This window comes from Rhinolophus hipposideros (assembly GCF_964194185.1).
Source record: "Rhinolophus hipposideros genome assembly, chromosome: 5".
NCBI lineage: Eukaryota > Metazoa > Chordata > Mammalia > Chiroptera > Rhinolophidae > Rhinolophus > Rhinolophus hipposideros.
Genome location: NC_138051.1, coordinates 17444780 through 17472180, shown reverse-complemented (window position 1 = coordinate 17472180; position 27401 = coordinate 17444780). Strand labels below are relative to the sequence as shown.

At 38.7% G+C, this 27401-nt stretch overlaps 1 protein-coding gene across 1 annotated transcript in view; it reads right to left on the bottom strand.

The window, feature by feature from the left end:
* The window catches only part of SLC25A21 (solute carrier family 25 member 21), a 450807-nt gene that overhangs the window by 18140 nt on the left and 405266 nt on the right, over positions 1–27401 (bottom strand). Inside the window, exons 5-7 of the mRNA XM_081047465.1 lie at positions 22890–22949; positions 19434–19541; positions 6729–6893 (exon numbers count right to left, since the gene is read on the bottom strand). Of these exons, the coding sequence (XP_080903591.1) occupies positions 6729–6893; positions 19434–19541; positions 22890–22949 (333 nt within the window). The remainder of the gene's footprint in view (positions 1–6728; positions 6894–19433; positions 19542–22889; positions 22950–27401) is intronic.

Genomic DNA, 27401 nt, shown 5'->3' with positions numbered 1-27401 from the left:
AAATGTAGAATCATTTTAAAGGTCTTACCCACTTAGCTCGAATTATAAAATAATTCAAAATAGGTTAGGGTTGAAGCATAACAGTTATCACTTGATTTTTTTCATACATACACATACACACACATCTCTCTGTCTCTCTCAATATATATGTCAAAAATATACATATGCACAGTATAAGCGCACGGTGGAAAGTTCGCAAACTAAATTGTCTGACCTTTGTGTGTGTGTGTGTGTGTGTGTGTGTGTGTGTACACACACATTTACCTTCTGAGAGTCAATTATATCATGGAGTATTACCATACAAAATACAGGAAAGTATTAATATATTTTCTTGGGAACCCAGTAGGATTTTTTTGTTTTGGTGTGCTCTGTCTATTTATTACCTCAATAAAGGCACTGACCCCAAGGAAAACTAACAAACCAGGTTCCCCAAATAAAATTCCAATAGTTGAAAAGTCAGGGCAAAGACACACCGAGATGCTTTGATATGGAAGTAGGCCGATGATCAAGAAGTCTTTGAAGCAAGTTTACTTCATGAGATTCTACTTCTAGACTTCTATAAATGAAACTTTCCCATGCCCATGTAGTTCCACTTATGTAATATGTTTATTCAACATGACCCTTCAGTTAAATCATTAAAGGGGAGTCAACGGCCTTACTACCACAGGCCCAAAACATTCTTGCCCTGTCACCCTCTGCCGCCTCCACTGCCTCCTTGCCCTCATGGTTCGTGATACACCAGTTACCCTCATCTGGGATTTTCTCCCACTTCCCCGAGCCTCTTTCTGCTTCAGGGGAGTCACAAATCCTGCTCGTCTTCTTCTTGGTCTGGCTAATCCTCATCCTTGAGTCCGAGCCTAAACACCATTTCTGAAGGAAGGCCTTGCCTATCTCCTCACCCTGCCACGCCGGGGATATAAATTGGGATCCTTGGTTATAAATTCCCACAGCTTGATAGCTGTCTTTCATGGCACTTAACATGATTGCCACAGTTATTTCCCTGTGTAATGACTTGTTTATTGTCTGTCTCTTCTGCTAGACTATAAACCCCGTTAAGGCAGTGAGATGGTGGCCGGCCCATGGTAGATGTACCATGAATACTTGTGGAATGAATGAACAGAAGGAACCCACTGAGAGTCTAAAGCGACTTGCACCTCATTTCCATCCACTTGGGTGGTGCCTGACTGGAAAATTTTGGCCTGAAGTTTACTTAAGAAAGTGTCTGAACCTCTGCCTCCTTTCCTTTGCCCTCCCCATGCCCCCCTCATCCCCAACACACACACACTCCAGGGAGTCTGTGAAAACTGCCAGGAAAAGATACTGCTTTTTACTGCAGAATTTTGTCACATATCCTGGAATTTTATAGATACTATATACTTGTAGTTTTACCCTAGTGGTTACCAGAAGGGAGAGTTGTTGTTAATGAAACTTTAATGCTCATGCCCTTCCCATTACCAGATGACTGGTAAGACTAATGATCGAGTAAGAGAATCAGAAAAATAAATGGCCATAAATTAAATCCTACTATGATCTAATTCTACTGAGATTCTCCTTTTCAAAATACAAACAGCTCTAAGTTCTCCACTTGAACCCAAAGGTGCATTTTTTTTTTTCATTCAGCTTAGGGCAGGACATAGCTTTAAATTATGAAACTAACACATTTCCATATCTCTTCTGATAAACTGAAGTGGGTCTGGCACCACCCCAGGCTTTCTACAGAATTCACACACACACACACACACACAGAACCACACACACTATATATGTATATATGTATATATATATACACATGTGTGTATATATATACACACACATATATATGTGCATATATATATATATATAAAATCAAAAGAAAAACATTTGCATTTCTAAAATGCTTGACTTAATGCTGTCTGTAGTAAAATGACCACAGGGACAGGTCTAAATGGCTTATTAAGTAAGAAAGATTGAACATATGAAAAATTGTTCTCTCCTAGAATATTTCTAACTCACACATGTAATTTATATCATGACAAAATTCAGTACAAAAGGTCTACTGTTTTTCTGGCAAAATAACCTGCAATCATGCTTAATTAGGATGCAAACTGAAAGCACAATTTAACACTGTTCACCATGAGCTTTAGACAGTGATTTCTATTATTATCATTATGCTTATGGAAACATAGGAAAAGCAGTAAATATAGAACTAGAAGACAAAGTTCTTAAAGACACGTAGCATTTGAATTTTATGATTCTCATTTGTGTGTCAACATCACAAGTATTATGCTCTGAACATCCCAACTTGGAAGGGAAATGAAAGAAATTGTTTTTGGAATGAAAGCTTACTCCCATGGATATTTGAAAAAGATGTCAGCATTTAAGTTAATCAATATCTGTTTCTAGTGAGCTTTACTTTGAGAAGTGATGGCTTCTTTCTGGGGAAGACGGATAATTCTTTATACTGACATTCCATTCCATTTACTGCAAGATGTAAATGAATGCCTCCATGAAAGGAATTCCATGGTCAGTTAATATCCAAAGCAGTCTTTTCTCTATCGTAGCCACTTATTCACCATTCAGTAGGAACAGCTAGATCCTGAAAATAAATCTGAGTGAATATAACACAGGGCACCATTTTCAAACTGGTAATCCCAGTTTTTCCAGGGCTGTGTCTTATAATTCTGTGATTTTATGGATTATAGAATAAGGATGTGAAAAGGGAGGTCCAGGTTACAGGTCTGAATGAGGAACAAGAGGAATTTGGTTATATTATCTGGATATTCTAGCTATTTCACTTATTTAAATTTTAGCGACCCTTTTTTAAGATGACTATGTGTGACAACATACAAGGTAAAATGTAGAGCTAAGGCATTACGTGGTACAGTGGAAAGAGTTCTGGCCTCTGGTTCTTCCCCTCCCCCTGCTGTAAGACCGCAGATCAATTATTTCAGTAACTTTTAGCTCTGGACCCTAACTTCCCATTTGGTTTCCTCATCCGAAAATGACAGTTATTGTGCTCAGGATCAGGCAAAATCATGGAGTCTACAGAAATGACTTTAATAGTATGAAATGGCATAGAAGGTAGGGATATTTCTGTGATAACTTGAAAACTGTATCTATCAGAGATCACCAATCTGAAGAGTTAAAATTAAAAACTTCAGGAATGGATATCTGACCTGAGTGTCTGGGCTTACTGTTTCAAGGTCTTATTTTCCCTCTGTTAAATATAGCCTTAGAGTTGAGTAAAATGTGAAAAAGTTAACTAGGTTCTCTATTTTATGAGATTCTATTAAAATTTTCACTGATTTATTTCCTATTATGAAAGAAACACATGTTTATTGTAGAAGCTCCCAACGGCTCAGATGGTGTAAAGAAAAGGACTTTACCTCCACTGCTGCTTGCTTTCTCCTGCTGTCCCTCTCTTTCTTCCTCTCCTCTCCCCTCCTCTCTTTCTCTCTCCTTCTGTTTCTCTTTCTCTCTCTCTCTCCCCACTCCCTCCCTTCATACACACGTGCACACACACACACACACACACACACACACACACACACACAACTCTCCATTTCCACTCCCCAGAGATAATCATTATAGACAGTTTCTTGTAAAATCAAATACTTCAAAAATGGAAAACACTGTAAAACAATGTATGGATTTCAACAATATATTAAAGAAAAATCTAGAATTACCCCATGCCACTCAGGGTTGGTGAAATCTCAAATTCCCTTGGAACAACAGAATGACCAATTGCTGGGTGAGGGAATTGAAACAATAACCCTGTAAACAAACTGTCCAAAGCGTATGGCTGGAGACGGCCTACAGCAAAGATGGGATAAAGCCTTCAAGGAACACTACCTCCTCCGCATGGTTAACAACTTGATGACGTTCTTCAACATGTTTTAATGATTATCATACCTTCCCCTTCACAAAGGATTGATTTATTATGGTTTAAATTTAAAGAATACTGGTTTCCCAGTTTTGAATCAGGCTTAGATTACAGAACACATAAAATCAATGACTTTGTTCTAGGCAAGAAAAAACTCTGTGTTCATTTAAGTGCAAAAGGAACAGTCCTGGGGAAAAATTCTTCATGCAGTTCTACATGGTAAGTAGTATTCCCACCACCCACTTTTCTGCTTCTACTCCTTTCCCCATTGCTGTCAATTAGCCCCACCGCTTAAAACTTCTATGGCACCTCAAAATTCACAAACAACTTCACATATTATTTATTTTAATCCTCACAACAATTTTGTCAGGGAGAAAGAACAATCTTAGCTTTTCGATTTGCAGATAAAATAACTGAAGCTCAGAGCAGGGACGTAATTTGCCTAAGATCATTTATCCACTAAAGGCATACTCGCCTAGGTTGACTGTTGACTTCTACGTGTCTGTCTCCAACTCAGCTCTCCTCTCAAGCTCCAGGACCCCCAATTAATACTAAACATCTGTACTTTGGAGTTCCAAATGTGGTTAAACTCACTTTCCAGGCCAAGCCCGTAATATTGTCCCTCAAACTTGTTTCTCATTCAAAAGTTTTCTTTTTCAGTGACTGGCACCATTATCTTTCCAGTTGTTCAAGCCCCAAATCTAGGCATCCCTCCTACCCACCACACCTTTACTCAACACTACATATGTACTCCATCATCATATCCTATATATTTTACCTTCTGAAGATTTCTCAAATCTGTTTATTTTTTACTGTCTCCACCGTAAACACTATAGTCAAATACCCTAGCCTCTCTCATTGAAATAATTTCTATGTTACACCCTGCCTTTCCCTTACCACCCCCACTCCACCCATTCTCCATGCTACAGCAGAGTGATCAGGTAATTCCTGTGCTTAAAATCTTTTGTTGGCTTCCCAGTGCTCTTCAGACAAAGATAAAATCCTTAGTGTGGCTTATAGGGGCCAGTTTGATCTGACCCCTGTAAATTGATAAATGAGCTCTTTCCATAGTTTCAGAATACCATGATGTCATTTAAAATGTGAATGAATATCTAAGCTTCTGTTTCTTTTTGTAATAATGCATAACATTTAATAAATTAAGTGCATTGGTTAATTGTAGAATGAAGTTGGCACCTGTGCATGTTTTTAAGCATTAGTAACATATACAAATTTTGTATATCTTCCTGAATTTCTTTCTTAAATACTCACGTATAACCAAATTCATTTTAGTATAACATATGCATTAATATACATGCACAAATATATGTAATAAAATACATGATATTTATACAATGTATGTAAATAATTTATATAATTATTTTCATTGTGTGTAAATTTTGTCTCAAGTTTTTGAATAACTGGAGAAAGGAAGGCCCGGATACTTCTACCACGCTGTATGGATTACACATCTCAGAGTCTAAACACAGGGTCAGCCCCATGGATGTGTGACGTGTGCACTTGCCAGGGCCTCCACGTAGGAGAGCCCCAGGCTTGGTTTATTGCTGTCTTGAAATTCTTAATTTTTGAACAAGGAGCCTCGCATTTTCATTTTACCCTGCACCCCACATATTGTTTAACCCACCGCAGCTAAAAAGAATCTTAACGTATTAAGAGGTGAATGCTCTCATGTTGTCCAGAACCAATGCGTTCATGGCACTCTATTTCTGGATTTCACTAATTCTACAGGAGAAAGGGAACACCAGAGTCAGAACTGTTACTCAGTGGGAGGATCTCTCTATGTTACAGCCAGTCATAGATTTCACACCAACAAAACATAAGTTTCTACTTACTAAATGAGCTTTCCAAATATGGTGAAACCTGGTTAACAACTTTGGCTAGTGAGTGAGGGGATGCCAGCAGATAGTTAATGTGGAACATGCTCTGGATTCAGCTGTTCCTTGAGAGAGAAGTCCTGGCCTAGAATATGGCAGGTAGCTGGGCACACACAGGTATAAATAGCCTCACTGAAGAGTCTAGTGATAGCCACATCAGAAATACTTTCATGATTTATGAAAAGTCCTTCAATACTTTAGTCGTAAGCAAAATGAAGAACTGAATCCCTGTGGGGAACTGCCTGCATGTTACCAACGGCTGCTCCCAGGAGTGCAATTTTCACGGCAAGTATGCACTATGGTGCTGGGGGAAAATTCTGTGAGAATTTAAAATGAGCTTACACATGCTCAGTTTAAAGCACATCATGCGTCACTTTATCTTCTAGAAGTTGAAAGGCTGCTGGCAGCTGTAAGTTACCCTTTAATAAAAAATAATAATTATTATTATTTTGCTTCAAAAGCAAATGATCCTAGAAGAGTTGATTTACTACTTGCCCTAATTAGCTTGGGTGAATTTAAAAATGAATACCTGGGTAAGATTTAAATTTCAGGCTGGCAATTTTTCCTCATGAGCTCAGAATTTATTTAGAATATGAAAATTTAAACTTTCTGAGAAAGTTATGCTTTTGAGAGAAAAATGAAGTAATAACAGTTTCTAGAAATTTCCATCAGTGATAAATGGGAAGCACTCAGGTGGAATGGTACATTCAAGTATAATGTAATTGGCATCAGGCTGGGATTCAAGTCTCTGTTTGCTCTTTACTGTGTGACCCTGGGAAAATTACTTGGTCTTTCTAAGCCTTAGATTCTGAATTCAAAATAGGGATAACAACACTCAATGAATAGGCCAATGTGAGGACCACATTACATAACCAATGTGTTTAACACAGTGACTGGGACATGATAAACACTGTACTAATGCAGCTATCATTGATAGGATTCTTCCTCCAGGACTTTAATCTATTAAATAGTACCTTATTGACAGGAATAATGTTTTTGACATTGTAGTAGAAGCCAAAATAAACCATGTTGAAAACTCCATGACGTCCCAACGTTGCTGTAAATCCTTTGTTGAGGCCCTGGAGTCCCAAGCCTTCCTTCTTAATGATGTATCTTGCATAACTCATAGTGGATGGTTGCTGCAGGAGAGAGAGGTAAAGCCAGAAAGATTATCTTTGGGAATGTGAAATAGAGTCAATTACGATTTAGCGTCCCATCAAGCCAAAATGATTAGGGACTTCTTTTTTCAAACATGAACAATCATGCCTAAATCCCTGCTTTTGAAATCAGGAAACCCCAAAAGTAAACAAAATTGCATGCATAACAACAGGCCTCAAAGGGAAGATTGTTGGCAAAGAAAAACATCTTTGGTAGAACTAGTGAAACTCATGTCATGCAATAACTACCACCCCTTTCAACATGTAAATAGTTGTATCCAATTCTGGATTAGCCATACTAATGGAGGGGCTTAGCCATATAGATACACTGGTAGTCTGTCACTGTGCATAATCCACAAGGAATTTATATTCGGTTCCTGAATTCAGCATATTTACCTTTCTAATTATGTTTTTCTAAAGCGAATGTTACAATTCGTCTTGATGCCATTGGCTCAATAGTTTAAACAGGCATTAGGTTAGAAATCGGGCATGGATAAATAGCGATTGACTGTAGACTTCCTCAGCAGGGTGGGCAATCAGAGTGTGTATTACTCGCTGTGATAAATAATAAATCAATGGTGTTGGGAGTACAGGGTTATCTTTAATTTACTCCTTTCCAGTCCTCTGATCGATTACCTGAGGTTGAAATACCTTGACTATTGGAATGCTGCCTACTGCTACTTCTGGAACATGCTGAAGAGCTCACTGAACTTTGCCCTGAGGTTTCTAATTCATGACAATACAACAATTTATGTGGGTTTTTCAAAAAGGTTAAGCGATTGCTTTCTTTTTGGAGGTGCAGTACAAAGGATATCTCTCCTTCTGAAATTTTGACAGAATAGTAATTAGGGGAAAATATTCAGTATTTATGTATTTATTTTGCCCATGAGGCAAGTGGCTGACATGAGATCTGTTTGCTATTTCACTGGAGCAGGTTGCTGGAATGGTCATGGCAGTTTGATGTGCTCTCTGACTAAAGTGTTTTCTTATCACGAGCAAGTAAGGCTGCCATTATCAGAACAGACTAGCACAAATCCAATGAAGCCTTTTCATCCAACTTGTATTTATAACTATGTAATTAACACCATACATTAAACGAGCTTGTTTACATGGTAAATCCTATAGTTTTTGCTCACAGATGTCTTAAAAACTCAAGCTACGATTCTACGCTCCACCTTTTCATTTTAGAGGATCGATTACAATAAATTATAGTAAGCTCAAGGAAACTTTTCTTTTTGTAACATGAAAAAAAATCACATATCTTAAAACCATAAAAGACATTTCATATAGGAAAACCAAAAATTCTCAGAAGGTTAAAGTTCACTCTCTGTTTTACAAAACGGGACTTTTCTGTTTGGGTTCTGGCACATTGACTATCAACCCAAATGGTTTGTTTTGGTTTTCAAAATAGACTTGAGGACAAGTTGAGCAGAAGGTCATTTCTCTTGGAGAGACTCTAATGTGCTGAGCAAAATGCTAGGTACTGCTCTGTTGCTCTGAGGAAGGCAGCCTAGCGGGCAGTGGAAAGAAGAGGGTGTGACTTTCCTGGGGGTGGAAGTAATAAGGCAGAAGTGGGGTGGCCTGGGCCCAGACTGACCAACACCGGTGCTCCCTGCATCCAAACCAAGCTTTCTGTCCATCCTCACCCACTCTGAGGCCCTGAGGGCAGAAGAGATGGGGACTCAGAGGCCATCTAAATTCTAGAGCAACAAAGAAACCAATGGCTTTGACTGAAAGTGCAGATTAATATGGCTTTCCCTAAATAAAACAGGTCTAAAGATGTTTCTGTTGTTTAAAAATCCTAGTGTGCTCAGTTACCAGAATTAAAAGAGAAGACTTCTGCTAGGTCTTGGTGAGAATGAACAAATGTTCAAATGACATTTACTGATGGTCTACTACCTGATTTTCATTTGTTTAGATGTTAGGTGGGTACAAAGAAGTGTAACGTGGGTTCTGACTCAAGTGCCTTGTTGAGTTTGAACTCTAGTTGTGAATCATTAAGTATTTCAGAGAGAAGTATAGTAGTAGCTAGAAATAGGGGGTGAATACCAGACAACCCCAGGTTTGAGTCTCAGCAATTCTACTTGCTAGCTCATGCAATTATTTTATGCTCTGATTTATCCTCACTTTACTCATCTGTGAAATAAGAATAATATAATCTTCTTCTTAGGATTGCTGTGATGATAAGTAAGTCAAAGAACTTTGTCCTATGTAAGCATTCATTGTATGTTAACTGTTAATATCAATAGCAATTATGATGATTATAAAAAGTAGTTATAATAATAAAATAACAGGTAATTATTTTGTTAGTTGAAGGCAGAGACAATTAAAAGGTGGAGACTGATTTAGGGGAGAGGAAAGCATATGCATAACTAGCCTCTTCCTTTTGGCTATCCTTTCCTTTTCCCAGAGCCCTGGGCCCTTGTGACAAAATCCAACAGAAAGGCCTCCAGAATGCAAAATCATAGGTCTGCTTCCTTTGAGGCCCCACCAAATCCCACCCCTGGGCTAGAGATCTCCTTCCTTACCCCAGGGATTTTTTTCTCTGGAACAGTAGATCCTGTAAGTTGGCTTCTTCCCTATCCCTCAGTAAGCATTCTCAGTAAGAACTCTGTACTTGGTAAGTCTATGGACTGGAGAAGCAAGGCCACCCAGGAGCAAAGGTTGGGAATGGAAAAGCACACTAGCTGGGTCTCCACCTCACACAGTTTACAGCCTAGCGAGTACAGTCATGTGTATTACCAGGTACCTGGAACACAACAAGTGCTCATCAATAGTATCCATTGTCATAGATGCTTAGTACTTTATATATATCACCTTATTTAAGCCTCTCAACAAGTGTGTGAGGTAGGTATTATCAGTACCCCCATCTGACAGAAGCAGAAACTAAGGTTCATTTACTGGTCCAAGATGACAGAGTAAGTGGTAGTGCCAAAGCACAAACTGAGCCCCATTCCCTACATCCCCCGGACTCCAAGTTCATACTTATATGCTCTTCATGATTCTGCCATATATGGTTGCTTCTCTTGACAACCCTGTAGTGTACACAGGAGGTATATTCTTATTTTGTAGGTGAGGAAACCAAGGATTATTAAGTAATATTCCTAAAGTAAAGACACTAGTAAATTCTGGCTTAATCAGAATTCTACATTGAATCCAATGCTGCTCACGTTCTGTGGATTCATCCTTGTTATACATGTGGGGTAAGCTTTTCAGAGTTTGATAATCCAACTCATATAGGTAACAGATACATAATAACACAAATATAGTTTTCTGGTAACTGGGGACTTTGAGGTAAAGAAAATTCTGAACTCTAATTCCCATAAAAATTAGAAGTGTCCTTGTTGCTTCATTCAGTGACATTGTATGACACCCATGTAAGCAAATATTTAATTAGAAAGGCAAAACATGACTTCCACTAGGAGGCTTACATAAGAAAATATAGAATCATTTTGACTAGATCACTGTAAACACAAGGAATTTTACTAAAATTATTTGATTACTGGGCTTCCATTTCAAAACAAAATGGTGACCGATAAGCACCATCAACCAAATGATTCTAACACTATCCAATCCAGCAAGTCATCCACCAGTTCTGAGTCCTTCCAATATTTAAATTTACTCTAATTTTCATAGTCAGTGAAAAATTGTGGGGCCAAATGGCACGCTAACTTTCCTAGATGGAACTTTCATTGACTGCACCAGAGCTACCAGCATGGAAGAATAAGTGGATTGAAATTTGGCTAACATTGTGCTGCCACACTGGTTTATAGAAATCTCAGTTCACTGGTCCCTACCAGAAGTATTATTTCTATTTGAAGTCTTCTTTAACTTTGATTTCAGCTATTGCCAGCTGCTAATTCTGGGAACTCCCTGTTCTCTCATACGTCATTTATTTAACAATGGGTGCCATGCACTGTGCTAAGTGACTAGTACAATACTTTGCTCATATACTACAAGTAAAATATTTTTGCTTTGATTTTTATTTGGAGAGATATACTGATAATTTTTATACCGCCCCATGGAAATATTCCATTATAGTTATGAAATATGGAATCAAATTTCTGTTTTAAATGTCCTTAAGAAGCTTAGTGAAAAGATCCTTTGCCTAAACAATGCTCCCCAGCACCACTCCGGGGCACTGATTTCTTACTCTCTGAGAGCCCAGCATTACCGACAAATCACTGAGATGACTTATGGCAGCCTGAGCTATGTTTCTGGAGTTCTTCCATCCAACGACTGACCATACAGGCTCTGATTAGCTTGTGAGGTCACAGACAGAGGTTTTAGGCAGCAGGCACTGTTCCCTGGGCAAACAGCTATCAGAGGATGGCCAACAGATATAGGCATGGGGTGTGTGTCAGTGGATTTTCCTCCACACCTAAAACCAGAGAAGAGCTCGCGGCATACCATGTCAACAGACAGCATGCTGCACATGCGTTCCTTTACTTCCTTGCTACGGCAAAGTGAATTTTGTTACATTTTAGAACTAACAGAATAAGAGTGTTGCACTGGATTTCCCTACATGGCAGAAAAGCAAACTGGATGAGCCCTTTATACAATGGAGTGGGTATCCACATCTGGGCCTTCAGAGAATTACTGCTTTGTTAAGAAAGAGGAGACTCAATTGCTACATTTACGTAGGAAAATGCCTTTGCTCTTCAGGAGATAGAAGATCACTTGTGCTTTTCATTACTCAAACGAAGTCTTGAAGCATTTTCATAAATTTGAAAAAAATAAAAAAGGAAACCCTTCTTTTTATTTGAGAACAAAATGTAAGTGGAAGGAGAAGAATCAGGCTAACAATCCCACACATACAATGCATTTTAGCTTAGATATTTCACCATTCCAGTTTATTTGAACAGGACATGATTATGGACAAAAAGACACCCAAAATATACTTATATTCTACCTAGAGTTTACACTTGAAAAGCAGGTCTATTTTAAAACAATCTGTGAGTGGAGAATAATTTGTTGTAAGCAAACTCCCCCACATGCTGAGCCACAAAGCTACGTCAACACCAAGTTGTTGCCAAATGAATAACCGAACAGCTGTCCCCAGTGTCGCTTTCTAGGTGACACTGTGCCTTGTCCTTCCCTGCACTGTTGGTAGAGCAGGGGGGTAGGTGGCCACACCCAGGGGAAACTGCTAAGAGGAGACCTGGCAATGTGGAAGGAGCCTTTGCTTTTTCATGTTTCCAGAAACACTTTTGACTTCCTCTTAAGCTTCTTAACTACCCACGTGTTTTTACCTCAGTGAAAGCACTGTGGTTGACTAGAAAGAGACCTCGGGGTTAATGCTTAGTTCCTTAGAGGCACTGAATTCATGGGCTTTATTTTCCCTATCTATAAAATAGAGATAAAGCCACCAAGCTTATATGGATAATGGAGGATTTGAAATATCAAGTGTGTGCGAGCATGGGGAAAAGGGGCAGGATACAAAGCCATTACCAGAGTGATGGGATTAGAGGGAGGTGTTGGCAGAAAATCATCAACTATTTTTTCATTATATAGCTGTGTATGACTTGATTTGTATAAAAAAAAGAAGTATGACTTTTGTAATTTAGAGAATTACATGAATTTTTTTTAAAAAATCAAATAAAGAAAAAAGCATGTAAGGCGTCTTGCACAGTATCTGGCGCATAGTAGATGCAGCTGTAAATGGTAGCTATTATCATTACTTCAAAGTCTCCGTTCTGAAAGCAAAAAGCTAGGGTTCTTGGCACAGCTGAATGGAAGACTGAAGTCTATTTTCTGTAAATGATTGTAGCGAGGCAGATTGGCTGCTGCCTTAGGTATCGTTGAAAGATAACTATAGGAATGGATGAATATATGTAACTCACTTTTCTGCCCACAAGAATCACAAACTGGAAAGAAATAATTTATGTACTGAACAGTTTCCAGGCAATGTTTCACACAGTAATGCAGGAAAAATCTGAACTAAACTCAATACATCATTCATGAATGTTGATATGCCCTTGAAGTTGGCTTCTCACACTATCTGTAAACAGAGTCACGGACTCACTCTCTCTATAACTCAACATTGACTCTTTTTCTTGAAAGAGATGACCACAAAATACAACTCTTTCATTCACTTGATGTTGACTCTACGTAATATATCTAAGTTTAAACATTTGTTAATTGCATATGGATAAAATAACCACTACGTTTGTGTTAACATATGTGATCTAATTGGTTTCTATTAGATTATGAAGCTCCCAGGATAATATGCTCAGGTATGTGTGAGAACTATATTCAAGTGTCTAGAAATGTATTGAGTGGTGTTATCCAAAACCAGAATCAAACCCTGAGCTAATTTCTAAAAAAAAAAATTCCTATCTTTAAAGATTCTACCATCAATGATGCCTTTGCTATGTATTCATTGATTCTTAAAATTATCATCATAGAGCATAGGTAGAAGATTACTTATTCCTATCTTGGGCTGCACATTTAAAAAATGAAGTAGAGGTGAAACAGGCTTTTGCAATTTCCTAAAGGTTTAGTTTCATATCTGGGGGTGAGAATGATTATGTTCATCTGTAATGTAGATAAAAATGACAGACTAGAAGGAAAACCTGTGCCCCATCCACACATCAGAGGCCAATCCTCTAGACCTCAAGGGAAGGAAAACATAACCCATTGGCCAAATAATAACTTTGAAGTAGGTTTCAAAGTGGAGAGAAAAACTGGGAAACAATTCATACAAGATTTTGCTCCTGGGGAGAAATTCACATTTTCCAGCTAGCAGAGAGCATGCCAAACACCACTTGGCTTAGCACAACTGATATGGGACTTCTAGTTCTTATAAATATACAGATAAAAAACTATGCATCCAGTTAAGAAGGGAGAAAATTCCTATAAGGACAACAAACTACAAAGTCACACTTTTGGCAAGAATGGATGTGCAAACCATCTCGAATAGAGAAATCCTCAGGCAAGCCTAGCACTAAACCAAAGCAGAATAACACTTTGCTTGGGTTTAGTTTGAAGGACAGGGGGAAATTTGGGTCTATCCCGATTTTATCTGAACATGTTTTTATACCCACTGAACCAAACCAGAGCGTGACAAAGCTGTGATTACTTTGCTCCCCACAGAAGGTCAAGCCTATTTAAATTAGAGACTGGTTTTCTTTATTCACTGTGAATTTTAAGGTGCTGGCCAAGATTCTGGTGTTGGAATTGGAGGAAGTGTGGCAGGGATTATAGCCTTTGACTGATATGGTGGTAATTTAAAAAGTAGAGGAGGGACAATCATACCTATTGAAATAATTTATACAGAAAGTGGAAGGATCTGAGAGCAGTATCAGAAACCAAATTAACCACAATTTCCTTAAATTTTTAGAATAGTTTATGGCTAACCTGGTTGGGAAAGCATATTTTACGGGTAACATATTTCTGACTGGCTAGAGAATCAGTCCCAGACCACAGAAGGGAGAAAAGAACCCAGGCAGCTGGAGCCAGTAGATTACCTGCCATTCCTGGGAAATCCTGATGGGAACTGCACTGGAGCCTCCAAAAACATAACACATGCAGCCTCTGCTTTGCTAGTAATGTCTTCGGACCCCAGTTAGAGGGGCTTCTGTCTAGATCTCATGCTTCAAAGGGCCCCGTTCTGGCCTTCTGCCAGCCACGCCCTCCCCACAGGGCCTTACACCCCACAGCCTCCATCTAGTCCGTGCTCTGTGCACCTGGGACCGTGGCAGGCCTTTTGCTTCAACTTCATCCCTCTGCCACTGCCTCTAAGACTTTAAGTGTAATATGAAGTATAATGTTGGCTACCGTTCCCCCAGGCTGATTCCTCTGCAGAGCCCCTTTCTACTGTAGCTACTTCTTAGGAAATTTTCATGTTTTTAAAGGACCATATTGCAACTCACCTCCTCAGGCTGACAAAATAGGAATAGCCACAGTTACTCTGTAGGATCCATGGCCGTTCATAGGTAGGAGAGGGTAGAAAGGCTGAACAGTAGACCTGCTGCCTGAGAAACTCCCAGTATTGGCAGAACAAGAGTCATCTATCTACCTGTGAAATAAGCCTCTGGAGGAAATGGCTCTGCTTTTCTTAAAGGTGCCGTCAAGCCATTCTGCCATTCTACCTGCCACCCATCCACGTAGTGCTCCACCACAGCTGGTAGCTACAATTGACTGAAAATGCTGAAAACGAGCTTAGTTCACAACCTCCATGTGAAGTGACTAAGGAGGCTTGATTAAGAATTCACATTGACTTTAGGAGGAAGAATACCTCGATGGTGGTAGATTTCTTCCCAACGTGGCTTCAAATATTTTTAGTTTCAACTTCTGCTGCTCTATGCTAGTCATTTACAGCAAACAGATAATCAGCTATTGTTTATGATAAGGGACCTGCATCTGAATGTAAAGGCATCATCAATAGGCATGGTAACTAGGCTGCCAGCCCTGAAGCCTTGATAAAGAAATTAAGCTAAATGGATAGTATTGGCAGGTGAGAATGACCCAAAGAAGAAGACTGACCGGTGCTCAGTAAGCAGTTTTCGTGCCCACAACTGGAGTCACCTGTGACTGTTCTATATTAATTGGGGCAATATCTGAAGATAAATGTCTCTACTTAAACTTAAGGATTGATAAGATCCACTTACATCTAGAAATAGGTCTCATTGGTTAAGTACCTACCATGTACCAGGTGCTGTGTTAAGACCTTTGCATATATCATCTGTGGGGACAGAGCCAGGAATGCAGTTTCCAGGCTCTCGGCCTCACAGAAAAAGTTACTGGCTAAGGTAGTAAATGGCCATTGGCTGTGGCTAGTTGGCCGTCAGCTGTAACCAGTGAGCCAGTGGCCACTAATATAACTGCTGCGGCTACGCTAGCAGCAAATGGGGGCTAGCAAGAAGATGGTGGGTGAGCCTGCAAGTGGAGCAGTGAGGGTTGCGAACAATGTGGCTCCTGCTTCCTGAGTCTCCAATCCAGCCGTCAGCGAGAATATAGTGGTATGACTCCCCTACCTATGGCTCCGTGGGTGTTCCTTTTCGGCCTCACCATGTCCTGCGTTCTTGTGCGGGGAGCGGGACCAGAGACCCTGCGAGACTCCCTGCACGGCATCATCGCATTTAAATTCTCATAAAAAGCATGTTGTAATAATAACTAACACTTACTAAACCATCACTATATGCCAGATGGTATTGACAGCTTTACACATATAGCTCTTTTAACCCTCATCATGACATTCGATGTGACTATTACTATTATTCTTCCCTAAAGAAAGAGGAACCTGGTTGAGCCCTAAGATGGGCCAGCAAGTCATTCCCACCTGGATCAGCTAGGAAGTTTCTCCCTGAAGGCAGGCTTGATCCTGGCAGAGCCATTAGAAGATTTCTTGGGGATTGCTTGCTTTCCTTTATACTCTTCTGTATTTTCTAAATTTTCTACAGTGAGTAACTACTACTTTTGAAAGTAATTGTTCAAAGAATACTGAGTATATTCTCATGTTAAACATTCAGCTACACAAAGCCCTTCCCTTAAATTCTTGCCTTCCTCTCTCCCCTACTCCACTCTGCTTTCCAGTGGTAACCAGGGAGAAGTTTGGATGAATTCCTTGAGACCTGCATTTTCCTATAAGGAAGTCACTACCCACATTGAGCACTACAAATGGCCTAGTTCAAATTCAAATGTGCTCATAAGCACAAAATACACGTGAGATTTGAAGACTAAGTATAAAAATAGGGTGTAAATTATCTCATATAATTTTTATAGTGATTACATGTTGAAATGATAATATTTTGGATATATTGGGTTAAATAAAATATAGTATTAAATTAATTTCATCTGTTTCTTTTTACCTTTTTTAATATAGCTACTTGAAAATGTGGCTCACATTACATTTCTATTGGACAGCGCTGCTCTAGAGTCAAGACCATTTTAGTACACTTCTACGCTTATATGTATACACAGAAATATAGTTTCTTTGGTGTTTTCTAACAAATATGCATTACCTTTATACTTGGATTAAAACTTTTTTCTTAAAACAAGAACTTTAAATTTTAAATGCACTGGGCATTAAATAAATTCCTTTCTCCCTTTCTCTTTCTCTTTTTCTTCCCCTTTTCCACTCCCCACCCCCATACTTCTTGACAACTTACAAAGCCTCAAAGTGAAGAAAGCAATAATCATTCTTGGCCATACAAATGCTGAAGTGAGCACACCTCATGTTGGATGAATTCGACACAGGTACAGATTAACAAAAGGGCATTCCCTTGTTGGATAAAAGAAAATGTTAGTCAATGGAGGAAGGCTTTGGAGTTCATTGCTCCTAGACAAAAGACACAGGAAATAACTGCATTGCCAAAAGAGACCAGCCATTATTTTTAAATAATTAGATAGAAATTTGCTATTCTTATCGGGTCATCTCTTGCAGATATTTTTTTGCAATAGGTATAGTCCCATCAGTTTATGTTGGGTGACTATGCACTACTAACCACTGTCACTATAAAGTGCCACCCTAGTTCAGCTACTAAATCTTGATAGTTGCTGGAAATAGATGCTGACACATGTGACCTACGCAATCCCTAATTTGCTAAGTTCTGACTAGTTGAAGTAATATTGCAAATATTTTATAATGTACCTGATAGATTTTGTTTTGTCTAACATCTGACAATGAACCCAATTTAGTGGATTCCACAAAAGAAATGACCAGAAACAAGTGCCCCTTTCTCCTCCACTTAAAAAATGGCTGTATATACATAAACAATGTACACAGACTGCACTGGTATAAATGAGCTGGGGACACATTCACATGCAGGATTCTGTGTTGGGCTGGAAGAGTGTTCACCACGTTCTAGCAAGGCCTCAACACATGCAAAACATTAACAGCTCTTACTTGGCCTCAGTGTAGAACCTCCTCGAGAGCAGAGAAGAGAGACAAAAACATTAGGCATGAGCAGAGGTGCTGTGATAACCCATTAGTTTCATTCTTGTGAGCACTCCTTGGTCCTCTGTCCCATTTCTGTCCCTCTGGTTATATGCCTCCTTCATAAAGATCTGCCGTTGCTTTATTCCTTTGCTTACTCATTGTTGTTCTAAGAAAAGCTTCCCAGTATGTAAAACGAGGCATTGGATGAGAAGTGCCAACATTTTCTTCTAGCTGGTAATTCTCCTAGTTTAACAAATCAAATCATCCTTGAGCTGATTCCATGGGGACTGTTTTTTTTTTTTAAATTTTATTAAATTTGTTGGTGTGCCCTTGGTTAATACAATTATATAGGTTTCATAAGACATCATCTGCATATTGCATCGTGTGTTCATGGGGGCTGTTTTAAATGCTCCCTATTGATAGGACATTTGACAAGTGCCTCTTTTCATTTCCTCCTGTTGCTCACCATCTTTTTTCATCATTCGAGGAAGAATAGAGAGAAAGCAAAACAGAAACAAAGATGAGGGTAACAGGGATTTTCAACCTTTTCTGAAGTAGTACTATATATCACTGCAATTGAGACCTTTTGAAACTTAAAAGGAAAAAAAATCTCCCTTCATTAGGATTGACTTGATCTGGGTAGATACCATCTGCTGGAACAGGCCAACTCTGTCTTCCTTGGGCCTTGGCAGCTACAGGTGAGTAGGCTCCCCTCTCCTTTCTCACACCCCTGCTCAAGAAGCTGCCAGGGAGCTCTCAGGCAGTATCAGCAGGCAGGAAGCGAGGTGGGAGTGAGGGGGTCTCCACCCACTAACAGCTGCTTAAGTAGTAGGCAGGGAATCTTTTCTAAAGAGAAATTTAGGTCAGCAGATAACTCCAAACCAATTTACACCACATGCTACCCAGTTGTGGCATTAAATTAAAATGCTAGGAAAGGACCTAGAATTCCAATCCCCTTATTTTTTTTCTCTACCTCGTGCATGGCACCCAAAAGAATAAAGCAAGAATTCTTGCTTTTTTGGTGGTTTAAGGGGAATTATGAAGCAACTGGCAGGAAGCAAAGGCAGCACCCACCAAGGGAAGCTGTCTCCATGGAACATCAGGTACCAGGGATTAAACGTCAAGACCCATCATTGTCCAAATGGTGATGTCTCCACAGGTTTAGTAACACGGTCATTCAGATTTAACCAAAAGACAAGCTTGACAGATTATCAGAATCTTTGGGGGAGGGCAGTGGGTGGAGTAGGGAAAGAAGTGAGGTAATTTTTGAAAATGACTTCATAATTCTTTTAAAAAGCACAATAATATTATCACTTCAGGTTTTTGCTGTAGTCTATTCTAGTGTAACATGAAATGGAAGTGTTGCCAAACGTAGGGAAAACATTTCCAAATAAGTCATCATAGATTACATTAAAACTCTAAAATAAAAATGTGTAAACGTGTTTGTCCATCAGACTTTAGTGCATTTTTGTTAACATTTTCTTTGCAGGAGAATCTGGACTTTTTCTTATGCTACTTCCTTAACCATAATGTTCTGTAGCTTTAGCAAGTGCACAAGAGCTGGGTTCACAATTTTTTATCTATACTTAAAAATAACTGTTTTACATTCCCTCAGCAATAGGAAAACATTAAACGATTACCTCTGTAAATGTGTTCCGATTGGCTTGCAAGCCAACTTTTACTACCTCGAAAGGGTTAACCACAATGGCTTCTGTTAGTCCAGATGCCAGTCCAGCAATGGCAAATGTCTAGAAAAATTAAATAAGTCAATACTTTAAAACAAGGTATCATGTTTTAAGCATCCTCCTCATAACAATGCAGCTGAATGGTACAATGAAACTAGAGAAAGGTACGTAAAATGTGCCAGATACCATTTCTAAACAGCTTTAGTTCTTGGTTAGATGCTGACAATTCATGAACAAGAAATTACAGAAGCCCCAAAGCACATCCTAACAATTCAAAATAAAATGTCAAAGCTTCATCAATACCAACTTTTTCTTTTAATGAAAAGTAAGGTTATTTTACTGAGTTAAGGTGAATCCTGAAACATTTGCACAAGTAACAATTAAGAGAGTTTGACTTATAAAAGGAGAGCTTCATTTTTAAACATCTGCTTACATACATTTATTGAGCCGATAAAAAAGGTTCAAGGAGCAGAACCACAAATAAAATGCTTATAAAAAGTTAAATATCAGGTAACCAGACAGTATAGCTGAGAAGATTTTAATGTATAGCCATGTTTATCTTAAAGTTACTATTCTAGACTATTATCAAACAAAAATTACTTTCTATTCATTCTTTCTCTATTCTTTTAAATGGATAATGGCCCTATTATTCTAGACCTGGAAGCTGAGGAATAAAAGCTGAAATCAGAAATGGTTAGGCTGTTCTGAAGGGCTCAACTAAAATCTAGAACATATATCAAAGAATTACTGTACGTCAGGTTCTTATTTGCTATCTGTTAAGAATTTCTGCAGTAGATAGCAGCAACTTTCTAGAATTTTCTTCTAACTAGAATGCCTCAAGATTTTTTCAGAAAATCTGTATCAAAAATAACCACAATGATTAAAAGACACACACACACGGCAGGAAAACAAAATGAACCAAAGCCTTCAAATTCACAAAACGGATGCTAAAAAAATAAACCCCAGAAAAAAACCTTTTGTGCTGAAGCTCTAATTCCAGGAGAAGAGGTAATACTGCATAAACCTAACAGGAGAAAAAAGCCAATGAAGTATAAAGAACAGGAAAGTCTTATTATTAGGAGTCTCTAATTTCTCCAAAATAGGAGACTAAAAGAGAAAAGGGAGAAAAGAACGTTCCATAACTTTAGAAGAGAGGCAAGGTGGAACAGGGGCAGTATCCAGAGGTAGGATGTCTGGGTTTCGGTCTGTTTCTGCCACTTAACTGGCTGATTTAGATCAGAGCTGCCACATACACACACTAGTTTGTGTGCAACGGTGTGCGTGGAGGTTGAAGTCCAGCCTGTACCCCCCTTGTAGAGCTGGAGTCCAGGAGAGGCATCGGTCAAAAGAAAAGGGTGCTTTTTCATAATTCACATAAAGACACCATGTGCTAGCTGCCGCTTTGCATCTAAATCACTGAATCTTTCATAAATCACAGTTTTCTCATCTGTAAAATGGAGACAATAGTATCTAATCTCCCTATGTAATAAAGTTATTATGAGGGTCAAAATCATGCGGGAAAGCCATTTGTACAGTGCGATACAAAAACCATTCTTACTGTTATGCATAAAAATGGAGAGGAGAATGGCACTGTATACCGATTCTAGGAGAGAGGGAATAACTAAGGATGTTTTCCTTTCATGCCCCTTCATTACAATTTTAAACATATTTATACAGGGTCACAGACCAAATATTTTATTCATTGATCTCAGACTTCCATCATGGAAGCCAAAAGCAGGGGGAAAAAAAAATACTAGTCCCAAACTTTTCTGACTGAAAAAGCTAAAATCCAGATGTTCAGGTTTTTATTACTTTATGCAATCTTCCAAGTTATTCACTTTTTTGTTCTTCTATAAACTCAGCTACAGTTGCTGTCAGAAATAGTGTTCTGCAGTCCCTTGTCAAAAGAATTGATCAGCTATCAGCAGATCGTGTTACTTAGATTGTTCCAGAGACCAGCAATAACTGTCGGGTTCTCAGCCTCCTAGGCTTTTCATGTGAAAGCACCAGGGGGCATTTAACCGCTGTTTAAGCGTCTAGTTGTATCAGAAAGAAACTAGAATAAAGGAGTTCAAGAAAAGGGGAAAACTGTATACAGTTTGCACGCATTCGGTAATGGTAGCTGGAGTAGCCAAATGCTTTTCTGTTTCAATCCTCAAGAGGGTCCAAAGCACTGGATTTTCTCACATGGTACGAATGCTCCACACACGAACAGTTAGCAGGCCCTCTGGAGACCTTATTTTTTTGTTTCTTGATAGTAAAGTTTTTAATCCTCTTTTTGACAAACTGTTTTCAGAGTTAAGGGTAACATTAAGGGAAGACACCGAGGAATTAAAAAAAAAATTAGCTAATTTTAGGACTCATGGTCCCACTTCTTCCATATGAGGCTACCTCATAGCTACCTTGTTTAGGTAAGAAGCTAGACAAGAGGTTTCTTAGTCACACCACTAAGCGATCCTATTAGTTTTCTTAATACTATCCTTCCTAGAAAAGGGACATGTAAGATTTTTTTTTAAATAACACATACTTCTATTTGGCAAATATTCTGAAATGAACCTTTATAAATAAAATAATTAAAGAGTTGAAGCTCAGAACATGGCCTCTCTGGTTGAGTTTTGAGGTTCATTTCAGCAGGCAAACTGGGGGTTTTCCTTGAGCTTGGGAGATACATTGCCAATTGGAAGGCCAAGATAGATATTTCACTGTTTTATTTTGCAGATGTGGAGGGAGAAATTAGTGCATTTGCTCTCTCCAGGGGGCTCGCATTGCACACATATTTGTAGAGAAAAGCCAATGATGTGTGAAGAACCCATCTGGTCAGTAGAATTTAACTTATTTTGTGAAAGGTGGCAAAGTCACCAAGAAGGAAAGCAGTGGCATTGGGAAATATTCAAATCACCAAGTGCTTTCCATGTAATAGTTGAGATGTGTCCTTGTAAGATTACTATTCTCCCTGACTACAAAAGGCCATTCAGTCTGCATCTGACCACAGAGTGACCTGAAGTCCTATATTTATTATGGCTTAAGTAAAATCTGCAAAAGTGACCTGTTAGGAACAATTTCAGGCATCTTGACTTTTGCATAAATAGATATGTGCAGTATGTATGTAAACATATACATGTTTTGGCTTTAAAAGGCTTTGAAAATATACTCTTTATTTTATATTCTTGACCATATCTCATATGAGCCTTTCTACACATATCATTATTATCAGAAATTCATTACTGGGAGCTATAAAATAGCCAAATTGTGAGTTATTAGGAAGATGGCTTTCAACAAGTAGCTGAACATTGAATAACTCGAATTCATATTTTAGTGGTTGGGCTTGGGGAATCAAAAGACTTTTTGTTTCCAGATTTTGCTTTATGAAATAACACACACACTTAAGTATAATAAATTACTCTCACTTACCAATGCTGGTGACAGTGGCACATATCCGAGCAATTTCTTATACTGCTCAAAGGTGAAAAACTGTGAAACAAAACCAAACCCAGAGATTTATAACAATTTCCTGTAACAAACCCTTTAATTGACTCAAATTTCTTTAGTAAATCATTATATTAACCAGCATTTTAAAAAATGATAAACCATTGTACAGTTTTTAATCTGGCCTCGGATAGTTGCTATTGGATCTTACTTTAACATTCACATTTTCAAATGCAGCTACAATAACCTGCAGAAGAGCTGATGGAATCCTTTATAGCAGTAAATGAACCATACAGCTTCCATTTACCATGACCATTTTCAGTTTCCCCAGACATCAATAGACTTCTTTTTTATGGCAGTGATTCAGAATTATAGGCACAGAGACCTGAGATCTTTGGTCTCCTCTGTTTTCTCTAAGAATTGCTTTCCCAGTGAATGCCCAATTTTCTAACCCACTTGCGAAAGATACCCACTTCTCAGCTTTAACTCGTATTTGTATTGTTGTGTATCTCTACCAGTCCATGGAATTTCTAAACACTTAGTGATGATAAAGATGCCATGATAAACTAGGAAAGGACCCAATGAGGTTGTCTAACTCATGCTTGCTTAAAGCCAGACTGTTCCCTACCTGAATGGAAGAGAGCTTATTCCTTCCTTTAAAATATGGTGATGATGGAGAGTTTATTCCTTCAGTAGATAATGTTGAATATTATTTTCCTGCAAATGAATTTCTATGGAAGCAAATCTAATCCATCATTTCATATGACCTACCCAAAATACATTATTTTCTCCTCCCTATCTATATTGTACATTTTGGGCAACAACTCTGCTTGAACATGATGTTTAGCTCTTGGGCACTCTGTTAGGTAGCTGCAAACTACTGCTGATAAGATACTCTTAGGTCCTGCTAGGGTTTGTTTCTCAAGACCCAGAAATGGCATGGGTATTTCATGGTCTCACATGTCTTCTACTCTATTCCTTTATAACCCAGTAAAAAGGAGCAAGAAAATAAATATAGATTTGGGGGCCCAATAAATAATACCCTGTTGTTAGAAAGTGGTATTACGGTGGCATAGACAAGGGTCTACTGAGTCTCTGGGCAGCCCAAGTCATTACATCACCACACAGATTTTGATTATTTTAAAGACCCAGGAACTACTTTTGTGCCATGCTTCTTTAGATCAGCTATGAGTGTAGTCTTTTCTAGAACAGGGATTCATTCATTCACTCATGCAACAAATATTCTATTGAATGTCTCCTATGTTCTAAGAGGCACTGGGGATGCAAAGAGAACCCCTGCCTTCCTGATCTAACATTCTTGTGGATGGTGATAGCTCTGAAATGATCCTGGGGTTACAATGACATCACCAGGGTGGTGTTCACTGTTTTGATGAGAGATGCACTAGAAACCACTAACCATGGAAGGAAACGTGTTATAGTCTTGTTTGTTTTTTGACAATTACCTTGCTGGGATTTTGATGGGAGCAGTCGTGGTCTGAATTCTGGCTATGCTACCTAGCTGTGAAAGAGGGGTGAGTCGCTTGACCTTTCTAATCCTCAAGAACACAAGACAAATCTTTCAGAGCAGTCCTTAAATAAGAGCATTTAAGCAAGCTTTGCTGACGTGCCTGGCACATTGGAGACTTCCAGAAAAATCTTAGTTTCCATTCCCGTTCTTCATTTTGATTACTAAAGGAACCACAGGTACTTTAGCTATTCATATCACTCAGGAGAGCCTGCTGTGGTCCAGGAAACACACGAAGGCCTTTGTGCATGCTTCTGCATTTAATCCACACATCAGCAGGTCACAGGTTATGGTCCAACCATGACTCCCATTTTATATATCTATGTCCTGCAGCTAGTCAGTGGAAGGACTGAGATTTCCTCCTAACACCAAAGCCTGTGAATGCTCTTAAACATAATACTGTACTGACTCACTGCTGAGCTGTGATCGTTAGTGGTTTGGGTAGAGAGTCTCTGCCCTAGAGTTTTCTTACTAGTGAGGTCTTGCCTTACCTGACCCTGAAGCCCAGAGTCCCTCAAGGCAGATTTCAAACTTTTTTGACCACAATCTACGTAAAAATATGTGCCCAACACAGGTGTATGCATGCACACACATGTGCATAGTGTGCCCTTGTATTTATAACTGAAACAAAACATTGCTATAAAACAATATTTTATGCCTTTACTATGTATCATTCTGTTGCTATTCTATTTCATTAAAAAAAATTTCCTGGTCAGGACCCACTGCATCTTGTGACTCACTAAACTGATTTCATGACTCATGGGTCATGACCTACATTTTGGAGACACTGCTCTAAGGGGTCCACACTGGGTTCAGGTAATTTCTGCAAGATGATGGACCTCACAAAAGGCCTCATTCACTACCTTGTTCCCTTCCAGAGTAAAGATGCATGGTTTTTTTCTTTCTGATTTTCTGTTATTATGTTACTATGCTGGCAAACCCCTTCTGAGTATCCCTCCAAATTCCCTGTGCATTTTGAAGCCTTCTGATTTGGCTGGTGGGAACAGGCACTATTCTCAGCCCCATGTGACTAGGAGCAGTCCTCCCTCCAATCCTAATTTGGGTGGTTCCTCCATAGGCCTTGCTAGTTTCCTCACATGCCTGCACTAGTCAGTTCTCAGTTGAGTACTTACCCCCCGGGGTCCTTCTGCAGATGCTTAAGAGTTCTCTATGCAGCTCTCTTTCCTCTGAGACTCTGTCCCATGGACTCTAGCTGCCTTGCCCTCCCCAGCCTCAGCCCCTTCTCAATTTAGGAAGTCCACTGGGCTCTGCCTACATTGCCCCTGTCTGTCCCTGGGCCTGGAAACCCTCTCAGACAGTGAAGTGGAGCAATCCACAGGCTCATCTTTGTTTCCCATCTCTCTATCTTTCCTTGTCGATGTCCAGTGACTTGAAAGTTCTATTTTCATATGTTTTGTTCATTTTTGTTGTTGTTGCTGTTTCAGGCAGGAGAGTAATTCTGGTCTCTGTTACTCCATCTTGGCTGAAAATGGAAGTCTTGGACTTGCATCAACTCTGAATTGTAGATGAGGGAATTTGGGGGAATAGGACAGGAATGTCTCCTGTTATCAATCAATCAATTTTATTTCTGTTCCTCGCTATATATGTTCCATTTATTCATCTAAAATCAATCGAACATTTACTACATGTAGACATTATGACAGGTGTAGGGATAGTGATGAACAAATAGCCTTTACAATTTATAATCTCTCATGCGTTTCATTAGCATTAGGCCGTCCTTGCGAGTCTGATCATGGAAAAAATGGTCTTTCTGGACCTGGGAAGCTCAAGACTAGACCTTGAGACATGGAACATGGTGCCTCCCATTTCCGAGGAACCGGTTGGTCTCTTTCTGAGGTCTTCATTTCCTTTTGCTCACTGCAATACTAAGTCTGTCTTCATTAGTGAAAAGCAAAGTTTCATTTATTTAGCATCCATGAGTCTTATTATTTTAGTGATGAATCTCATCTAAAGATTAAAGTACAGAAAAACTTAACATTGTCTGTTTCTGATTAGAGTAATGATTGTAACTGAAATGCCAGTACCCCAAAAATCTGTATCTCTATCCATGTATGTATACAATATTCCCAGGCCATATATATGTATAAGTGCATGTGTATATGGCTCTGAATATTTTTTCTGAAGTTTGATGACATAGAATGAAGCAGTTTATGATACATGAAATCGTTCTAATCAGATGATCACCCTCCTCGCAAATTCTAAGATAAATATCTATAAAATGAATGGTTTCATAAATTGTGTTGAACAAAACAGTGCTGTCCATCTGGCAAAGATACTCTTGACTCCAAGTTATACTTAAAAAGCCAACATACTTACCATATGTCTCAATAATTTTAAGGTAAATCTACTTGAAACAAGATGTCTGGGACACATATACCATATCCAGTTGCCCAAAAGTTCATCTGTTAACCATTGTTCTGGCAGGGAGCATTGCTTTTTTTTAAAGTTGAGACTAACTCAGTTTTATAAAGTTCAACTTTTTTTTTCTATAAAATTCTGTTCAACATTGATAAACCTTAATCCTCTTAGAATTTAAATTGTCTCCAATGTATAGTATTAAGAAAAAAATATTCCAAGAAAAACTTTAAATTATAATTTACTTTATTTCTACGTGTAAAACACTGAACAAATGAATATATTATTCCATGGAGACAAAGTGACTTCCCTTTTGAACAGGAACTCTGCTCTGTTTGTTTACTTGGGCAATCTTTTATCAAGTGAAGCCATTTCATAATTCAGTTCAGCTCTCTTGTGTACTTTGGTGAACTTTTTCCAGATTCTCTACTGCAATTCAGATCCTTATAGTGAAATTTGTATTGAAATAGTAACATAAAATCACAAAAACTATGGCAACAAAGAGAATGAAGTTACAGAGAAAGTTTGTTTTAAAGCTTTGTTTTCTGAATTCTAAACCTGAATTAAATCCTATTAAATTACTATTTGTGGAATGG